The 9,933-nt window shown below is 47.1% G+C and overlaps 1 protein-coding gene across 1 annotated transcript in view; it reads right to left on the bottom strand.

Moving 5' to 3' along the window:
- Positions 1–9,933, bottom strand: part of LOC140897909 (uncharacterized) — an 80,008-nt gene continuing 70,075 nt past the window's right edge. Inside the window, exon 6 of the mRNA XM_073311171.1 lies at positions 1–6,368. Coding sequence (XP_073167272.1) covers positions 5,152–6,368 — 1,217 coding nt within the window. The 3' untranslated portion in view covers positions 1–5,151. The remainder of the gene's footprint in view (positions 6,369–9,933) is intronic.

Raw genomic sequence — 9,933 nt, 5'->3', positions numbered from 1 at the left:
CCACGCCTCTCCTCCGATTTGTCCCCTTCGCCCCTTTTTAACCCCTGTAAAAAGCAGTCAGCAGAATCTTATGCCAAGTAAGGGCAGGGTGAAGGGGCAGTGGCTTCAGCAGAGGTTACTGAGCATGCTCAGTTCGTGTGAGCACCCTGCCCCTCCCCTGTCATGGGCCAACCTGAAGAGCTTTACAAGGTTTGGAATACAGAGACCTGGGCCTGCGTCGTTTCCGTGGCAACAGCCACCTTTAATGATTTTTATAACCCTTTTTTTAAAGATACGGAAAAAGAAGGGGCCAAAAACCCAGTTACCATGCAAAGTATTAAGTAACAATATCCCTTATTTGCTGGGAGAAGAGTGTTTTATAAAGAAAATCCCCTGTAGACAAGGGAAACCCCCTCCCATCCCCCCAAAACCCTCCAGGCCCATAGAAAGGTCTGAAACCCCAGAGCTCTGACAGGTCTGGAATCTGTCCTCTGCAGTGCTCAAGATTGAGCTTCCCCCCTGGCTGCTGCATCCACCGAAGGCCATTTTTACCCATTATTCAAGACAAAGGACTCTGGGAGTTTGAGAAACTCCATTTAACTTGATTATTCCCAAGTGGGAAATCAGAAGTCAAAGCCCCCCTCCCCACCCAAGGCCCAGCCTTGCTCAGCACGGTGCATTTCGACCCCAGCCCAGCCCTGCTCCCGCAGGCACCAGCAACAGTGACCTCTTACAGAAGAGGGGAGAGGATCCGAGAGACGCCCAGGCTCTGGTCACAAAAGCAAACTCTCTGCGAGCAGGAAACCCAGGAAGCAGCATCTCCAATCCCAGCTGAGACATTTGTGGTGTGTGTGGGGGGGGACAGGCAAGGTAGGGAGAGCTTCCGACATTCCCACCCCAAACCCCTGGCAACACAAGTGCCCCATTTTCCCTCTGCAGGCCAGCGATCTGCACACCCCAGCCCTTAGGCTCCCTGGGGGCAAAGCGGAGATGACCCATGTCTGCATCTATAGAAATCGTTAGCCCCCAGAGTTCTGTGCTGGCCCCAAGGCACAGGTCCCTCCAAGCTGTCTGCCCACCCCGCTTCATTACACTCAACTTCTGGACACCCGCACTGCGCGCAGATTGGCTGCAAAGCAATGCCCTCTCCTGTTCACTAGCTTCACCTCAGTTCAACGCTCTCCCTAGCACACGGCACCTAGTTGGGTCTATAGTGTCACCAAATAGAAGTTTATTTGCTAGAACTTTACAATGAAGATTCAGAGCGAAGCAAGTATAAGGATGGGAAACGTATGGTTACAATAAAGGGAATATATAAAATGCAATCTCAGGACTATGCTTATTAACAAGTTTCTTTCCCATCTCCTAAGGCATTTCTCACCCAAAAGTCAGTCTGTATAATGCTCGTCCAGAGCTGGAATCCACTTGAAGACACGCTGGCAGACTATCGCCTCCAGAATGGACACTGTCTTGTGCCTTCTTTCCCTTTCATGCGGTGCCAGACCTTGTGTCTCTTTTGAGACCCAGGATGTTTCGTTAACTCCAGTTTGTCCCCTGTTCAAGGTCTTTTTCTTGGACACTTTTGTGCTTTGTAAAGGCCCACGCCCACACCTTGTCTACACTTGGCTGGGCTGGGTTGAATGATGTCGACTGTTCTCACTCTAGGTTGACTTGGCTCCGAGAGCCACCCCGCCCCAAGTGACCAGCTTCACCTCCAGGAGCTTGGGAACGCAATATTCTACACCCTTAAAACATTTCCCATACGTACCTCCAGCAATAACAACACCCGCACGCAGCCCCCTTTGGTGAAGTATCATCCGGATGGCAATCGCAGAGAAACAGTCCTGTCTGGGTACGTCGAGGCAAGTCCCTGGGTATAGACTTGTAACTGTCTACCTGCGTCTGTTTTCAAACGTAAGGCACTTGGGTCACAGCTCTTTGTTGCCACTGGCCTCAGTGATGGGGCTCACCCTGGATTTTGGAAAGGACAGGCCTGCTGACTTCCCCCCTTTCTTCTCAGCTCCGCTCAACCTCCTGGGAATCAGGAGACACCCCCATCATTTCCTTGGAGGGCTCATTAAGAGCCCTTTAGATTCGCCTTCTTGTCTCGTTGGCCCCCATGCAGCGAATGCCGCCTCAGTTCTCTGGCTCTCAAAAGCAAACCCTGCGGGATTCCGGCTGCGTCTGTCTGCCCTCCCATAGCTGCCCCATCTGACTGTATCTTACAGCTCTGCTAGGGGTCAGACGTAACTTCCTGCCCCGTTTTAGCCTCTGCTTTTTGGATAGCGACTCTCACATTCGCCCGTCAGTGTTTGTGGCTGTTTATAGTGATCACTGTTCAAACGACGCTAACATCTCAGGGCAAAGGCTGGGGAAAATGCCTAGGTGCTGGAACTTGGGGTGCTGGCTTGAAGTGGTTTCCATCATATACAGGGTTCACAAGCTGGTTCAATAGCTCTCAGCACCCCAACTGTACAAAATTGTTCCAGCACCCCTGGGAAAATGGCAAAAAAATAAAATAAGGGCTATACTGGTATCTGGTCAGTTGCCTCATGAAGCCCCCAGTAAATCGGGTCTACATCCTGTCATACAACACTAACATCCAAGTCTGTGACCAAATGACCAACAGGAAAGAGAGAACAGGCCACCCTACGGGGGGTTATGGTACACTTCCATGTTCATATCAAGTGAAATCCAGGACATGTTGTATTTGACTCAAATGCAGAAGAAAAGCTTTACCTGAGTTCTCCTGTAAACTGCCTTTTGCCTGTTGCACTTTGTGCCTTGTGTTATGTATCAAAATTTTAGCCTCATCGTAACAAAGGGGGAAAAGAAAGAATGAAGGAAAGAAACACCTCCACCACCACGAAACCTTCCCACCTGCAAACAAACAGAGCTTGGCTGGCAAAACCCCACAAACCTCTTTACCAACAGATGGAAACTGGGATTTAGGTTCAGAATGATCATACTGTGTCTGGGATTTATTCGAATTCCCCCTCTGGGTCTGTGATGCTTTCGGCTCCAGTCCTCCTGATTTAGGATCAAAGTAATCAAAGCGCAATTCCTAAGCACGGAGACCTGAGAATACTGTGCCGTGTGCCACTTTGGGAACTACAGGGGTAGGATAAAGAGAAGATAAATTCTCCATGGCATGGACAGAAGATCCATGAAATTAAGGGGGGAAATGATGAAATTAATAGGCATCAGGTTTAAAACAAACAAAAGGAAATACTTCTTCACACAGCGCACAGTCAACGTGTGGAACTCATTGCCAAGTGATGTGAAGGCCAAAACTATAACTGGGTTCAAAAAAGAATTAGATACAAAGGATAGGTCCATCAATGGCTATTAGCCAACATGGACAGGGATGCAACTCCACGTTCTAGGTGTTCCTAAGCCTCTGATGGCCAGGAGGTGGGACTGGATGACAGGGGATGGATCATTCGATAATTTCCCCGTTCTGTTCATTCCCTCTGAAGCATCTGGCATTGGCCATTATCAGAAGACAGGATACTGGGCAAGCTGGTCCATCGGTCTGACCCAGTATGGCTGTTCTTAAGGTAAAACTGGGAAGAGGGGAATGAAGTAGTCATGGGGAAAGGCAAGAATCCCTGTTTCACCAGGTTGTCCTCAAGTAACACAGAGGCTAACACAAAATATTTTTCTATCCCTGCCCGAATCCATTTATAATCTGTTCAGTTATGCCATTCTGTTTTATTAAAAAAACAAAGAAGTCTTTGGGACGACCCCAAGCAAGATAAGAAGAACTGGGGATGAGTCACTGTGTCCCTGAAGCAGGAACTCGGTAACTAACAATCACCCTGCAAAATGAGCTCCGTGTGGGTCTGAATTAGAAAACAGGGTGAAAGTTTGGCCAGGATCAGAAGGAAATGCGCTAGCTATCCCTGTCCACACTTCCTAATCTAAGAGAACACTCAGAGGCTGAGGGTGGTGAAGCTGAGAGGGGATTCCTAGGCTTCTAGGCTTTTCTAGGGATCCTACAAGGGGTCCTAGGGAAAGTAGGCCCTGTCAATGTTTCATTGCAGGGGGAGCAGGGATGTGAACGATAGGAGAAATCATCTTCCTAACCCCATCCCTTCCACCTCCTCTTATTCCATGATCCCCAAATGCCTGATAGCCCCAGCACTCAGCTCGCTCTGCTTCCCAGCTCCAATATTTAATACTCCAGCTCTATTCCCAAAACCTGTCCCCCTTGGTCTCAACCTTTGATCCCCCAGAGCCCAGCACCCTTGTAGATTTGGGGAGATGAGGAGTTATCAGCTCCTCAGGGACACTCGCCCTGTAGGGAACAGCTCGAGGGAAATGGGGGAGCCCAGCCCAGGGGCTGGTGGAAGATGGGGGTGGGGACATGGGTCTAAGTGAAGGTGGGGCCTGACACCTTCTCCTCATCTCCATGACAGGGGGATCCCGGCTGGGTGGGAAATGGAGAGGGGGGAACTTCAGCCAGGGTGAGGGAGCATCTGGAGGAGTTTCTCTCTCTCCCGTCCCCCACCTGTGGCCCATCAGCTCAGCAGCCAGGGCTGCAGCAGGGAGGGGCTGATGGGGGCTTCTCCTCCTCTGCCTAGGGTTTGCTTAGACCAGACAGAGCCAGAGGGTCACTGACCAGCTGCTGCTCGGCTGCTCCTGGGTCCTCACCCCAGCGATGGGCTTCTGGATCCCTGAGAGCCAAATGCCCCTGATGTATGTGGGAATGAGGAAACAGATTTTTTTATTTTTTTAACACAGTAGCCAGCCCTAGTTAGGGCACTGATAGAATCTCTCTCCTGTTGTCCAATAACTGCTTTGTCTAGACTACAAAGTTTTTCCGGCATAGCTATGTTGGCTGAGAGTGTGGGGAAAAAAATCACACACACCCCAGCCATGCTGGCAAAACTCTGAGTGTAGACACAGCTAGTGCTTCTGTGGGTTTAGCTAATCTCCTTCCGGGAGGCTGTTTAGCTGTTTTGGCAGAAGATCTCTGTTGGCTTGTGCTGCTTATCCACTAGGTGACTGCCAGCAGAGCTATCCCGGCCAAGGCTCTGTAGGGTAGAGAGGCCCATTAACTCTGCTTGAAGTATTTTCCATGCTAAGGATGTTTAAGAGGTATCTTCCCTGTATGGATTTGCTGATGCCTAATATAAATCAGAGCCCCAGTTGTAGCATCTCCCCCATTCAAGGTTTCTTTCCTGCATGGAGTTTCTTGTGCACGCTAAGGTTTGATCTCCGATTAAAGCTTTTCCCGCAGTCAGGGCATTTATAGGGTTTCTCTCCTGTGTGGAGTCGCTGATGCACACTGAGGTTTGATCGCTGACTGAAACTTTTCCCACACTCAGTGCATTTATAGGGTTTTTCTCCCGTGTGGAGCCTCTTGTGTCTGTTCAGGGTTGAGTTTTGATTGAAACTTTTCCCACAGTCCACACAGGTATAGGGCTTCTCTCCTGTGTGGGTTCGCTGATGTGAAATAAGGGATGAGCTGTCACTATAGCTTTTCCCACAGTCGGGACATTTATAGGGTCTTTCTCCCGTGTGGAGCATCTGATGCTTCACAAGCTGCGTACTCCACCTGAATCTTTCCCCACAGTTAGGGCACTGATAGGGTGTCTCTCTTGTGTGGATTCTCTGGTGTAAGATAAGGGTTGAACTCCGCATGAAACATTTCCCACAGTCGAAGCATTTATAAGGGATCTCTCCTGTGTGGAGTCTCTGATGTGTAACAAGTTCTGAGCTCCACTTCAAGTTTTCTCCACAGTCCAAGCACGTATAATGTTTCTCTCTGGCATGGGTTATCATGGATGTGTCTCCTGCATGGATTATTTTGTGCGTATTAAGCTGTGATCTCTGACCGAAACTTTTTCCACACTCGGTACATTTATAGGGTCTCTCTCCCGTGTGGATTATCGTGTGTGTATTTAGGTGCGATCTCTTACTGAAGCTTTTCCCACACTCAGTACATTTATAGGGTCTCTCCCCCGTGTGGATTCTCTGATGAGAAATGAGGTTTACTCTCTGAATGAAGCTTTTCCCACACTCTGTACATTTAAAGGGTCTCTCTCCAGTGTGGATTCTCTGATGGGCAATAAGGTTTGAACTACGACTGAAGCTTTTCCAACATTCAGTGCACGTGTATTTTCTCTCTTCTGTCTGGATTTTCTGTTGGGCTGTGGTTTCCTTGGGATTACTGAGTCCTCTCCTACAATTAATGGCTTTACCCATTTCTTTCCCTTTGTGCCTCTCTGACTTGTGCTGATTCTCGCAGACTTTTCCCTGTTCAGCACTCTGGGAAAAATTCTCTTTGGATCTTTCCGATAACATTCTATGCAGTTCCTGTTGCTCAGGACTTTCCTGCTGTGGATTCTCTTCCTTGATCTCACTCACTGTACCTTCACCTGCTGAAATAGAGAATCCAGACAGGAGTCATTCTCTGTGCTTGGGGGAAAGGAAATAAAGGGGAACAGCAAAGGGGAAATACGACACAAGAACCGTTGGGAAGACTGAGAAAGGTAAAATGTATTAATCCATCTATAATTTTTCCTTCTCTGAAGTGGTTACAACTGGATTATTTCTCCTCATCTTCCAAGCACAAAGGCTCATTTTTTTCTTTAACCTCTCTGTCTTCACAACGTAGGTGGATTGGGGCAGAGAACTGACTGCCTCTCTGACTCCCCAGCCAGCTTCCCCTTTGAGAAGACAAACTATAAATGACGATGAATAATCATTAGCCATCGCCAGGCAGGATACGCTATCTACTTAGTCATCTGTTCTACAAATGATAAAGTCCCCCATCCTCTAAGTATGGCTTACATTCTTTGCTCCTAGATGTATATATTTACATTTAGATGGATTAAAACCCACATTGTTTGCTTGCACCCAGTTTACCAAGTGATCTAGATCGCTCTGTATCAGTGACCTGGCCTCTTGGTTATTCACCAATCCCCGCAATTGGCGTGTCACCGGCAAACATTACCAGTGATGATTTTATGTTTTCTTCTAGGACATTGAAAAAACATGTTAAATAGTGTAGGGACAAGAACCGATCCCTGCAGGACCACACTGGAAATAGATCCACTTGATGACAATTCCCTGTTTACAGTTACATTTCGAGATCTATCAGTTAGCCAGTTTTTAATCCATTTAACGTGTGCCATGTTAATTTGATATCATTGTCATTTTTTAATCACAGTGACATGCAGTACCAAATCAAATGCCTTACTGAAGTCTATCTTGATTTTAATAAAGCTTTTGACATTTCCCTAGTTTGCTTATGAGAATGTCTTGTGATTAGATGAAATTATTATCAGCTGGGTGCACAACTAGTTGAAAGACCATACCCAAAGTGTAGTAATCAATGCTTTGCTGTCAAACTAAGAGGGCATATCAAGTGGGGTCCCACAGGGGTCAGTCCTGGATCCTGTACTATTCAGTATTTTCATTAATGACTTGGATAATGGAGTGAAGCGTATGCTTATCAAATCTGTATATAACATCAAGCTAGGAGGGGTTGCAAGCACTTTGGAGGACAGGATTAGAATTCAAAGCAACTTTGGCAAGTTGGAGAATTGGTTTGAAATCAGCAAGATGAAATTCAGTAAGGAAAAGTGCAAAGTGCTACACTTAGGAAGGAAAAATCAAATCCACAACTACAAAATGGGGAATAACTGGCTGGGTGGTCGTACTGTTAAAAAGGATCTGGAGATTATAGTGGAGCACAAATTGAATATGAGCCAATGATGTGGCTGTGAAAAAGACTAATATGATTCTGGCGTGTGTTATCAGGAATGTTGTATGCAAGACACAAAGTAATTGTCCCACTCTACTTGACACTGGTGAGCCCTCAGCTGGAATATTTTGTCCAGTTTTGGGCACCACACTTGAAGAAAGATGGTGGACAAACTGGAAAAAGTCCAGAGGAGAGCAATAAAAATATGAGGTTTAGAAAACCTGACCTATGAGGAAAGGTAAAATAAACTGGGCATGTTTAGTCTTGAGAAAAGAAGACCGAGGGGGGACCTGATAACAGTCTTCCAATATGTTAAGGATTGTTATAAAGAGGACAGTGATGAACAGTTCTCCATGTCCACTGAAGGTCAGAGAATAAGTAATCAGCTTAATCTGCAGCAAGGGAAGTTTTGGTTAGATATTAGGAAAAGTCTTTATAACGATAAGAACAAGAACATAAGAATGGCCATACTGGGTCAGACCCAAGGTCCATCTAGCCCAGTGTGCTGTCTTCCGACAATGGCCAATGCCAGGTGGCCTAGAGGGAATGAACAGAACAGGGAATCATCAAGTGATCCATCCTCTGTTGCCCATTCCCAGCTTCTGGCAAACAGAGACTAGGGACACCATCGCTGCCCATCCTGGTCAATAGCCATTGATGGACCTGTCCTCAATGAACTTATGTAGTTCTTTTTTGAACCCTGTTATAATCTTGGCCTTCACAACATCCTCTGGCAAAGAGTTCCATGGGTTGACTGTGCGTCGTGTGAAGAAATACTTCCTTTTGTTTGTTTTAAACCTGTCGCCTATTAGTTTCATTTGGTGACCCCCTAGTTCTTGTGTTATGAGGAGTAAATAACACTTCCTTGTTTACTTTCTCCACACCAGTCATGATTTTATAGACCTCTATCATATCCACCTTAGTTGTCTCTTGTCCAAGCTGAAAAGTCCCAGTCTTATTAATCTCTCCTCATACGGGAGCCATTTCATACCCCTAATCATTTTTGTTGCCCTTTTCAGAACCTTTTCCAATAGAGAACAGTTCAGTACTGGCACAGGCTTCTGAGGGAGGCTGTGGAATCCCCATCATTGGAGGTTTTAAATAACAGGTTAGATAAATACCCGTCAGGGATGGTCCAAGTATACTTAAGAAGATAAGAACTCCCATACTGGGTCAGATCAAAGGTGCATCTAGCCCAGTATCCTGTCTTCCGACAGTGGCCAAAGCCAGGTGCTTCAGAGGGCGTGAACAGAACAGGTGATCATCAAGTGATCCATCCCCTGTCCTCAGAGCACGGGGCTCAACTAGATGACCTCTCAAGGTCTGTGCCAGCCCAACATTCCTATGTGTCTCTGAATCCCTAGAAAAGCCCAGATTTGTGGGCCGGTTCTAGATTTGCGCAGGAAGTCCACGCACTCTCCTCAATACTCACGCTCCAGAAGGGGAAAGCCTGGGAGGTTCCAGGGCAGGACACTCAGATTCAGTAGGGATGAGAGTTTGGGGAACCTGGGACAGACCTTTCCCCCATCCATAATGATCAAAGATGCTGATCTGACACATGGAGGAATATGAGAGACTTTGGGTACCTGAACCACTAATTTCTAATTACCTGCCTGAGGGGTCAATGATTTAGTTCTTATTTTTATGTATCTAATTTGCATCTGCTTAGTCAGTTGATCTAGAGACGGCACATTAGCTCAAATGGAGGTTCTTTTAATTTGTAGAAGCCTTAAGTTAGAGCCCTGCATGGGACTAGTGTGGACTCGCTGCCATAATAGTGGAAGCAGGACGGGAGTGGGTGTGATGGGTTCGGTCACAGAGATCCCCTTGGGACTGTCACCTGATGTACTGAATTTACCTCTGAGCTCATTTTCCCTGCCAGCTTGGGACTCCAGAACCCTGCCTTGTTGAGCCAGACATGCCAGCCTGCTGCAACACACACCCAGGTCTGGGCCACGCCCCCAACGCTGCAGACTTTAACCAAAAACTGCTCAGCGGTAAATTCAGCACATCAGGTGACAGTCCCAAGGGGGGGTCTCTGTGACCGAACTCGTCACAGTGCGATTAAAAAGAGTCGCACGCAGGACTCTACCTTAAAGTCATGAGCTCCTCAGAGCAGATACTGTCCTTCATGAGGGCTTAGTAAGCAACCAGCACCCAGTAAACAAATAGGACAAGTGTAGCTGGGGGGAAAACTGTTTGGTTGAATAGTTTATTCATTGGAAAATACAGTTTCA

This window comes from Lepidochelys kempii, chromosome 14 (genome assembly GCF_965140265.1).
Source record: "Lepidochelys kempii isolate rLepKem1 chromosome 14, rLepKem1.hap2, whole genome shotgun sequence".
Classification (NCBI taxonomy): domain Eukaryota; kingdom Metazoa; phylum Chordata; order Testudines; family Cheloniidae; genus Lepidochelys; species Lepidochelys kempii.
The sequence above is the reverse complement of the archived record's forward strand: the minus strand, read 5'-3'. Positions and strand labels throughout refer to the sequence as shown.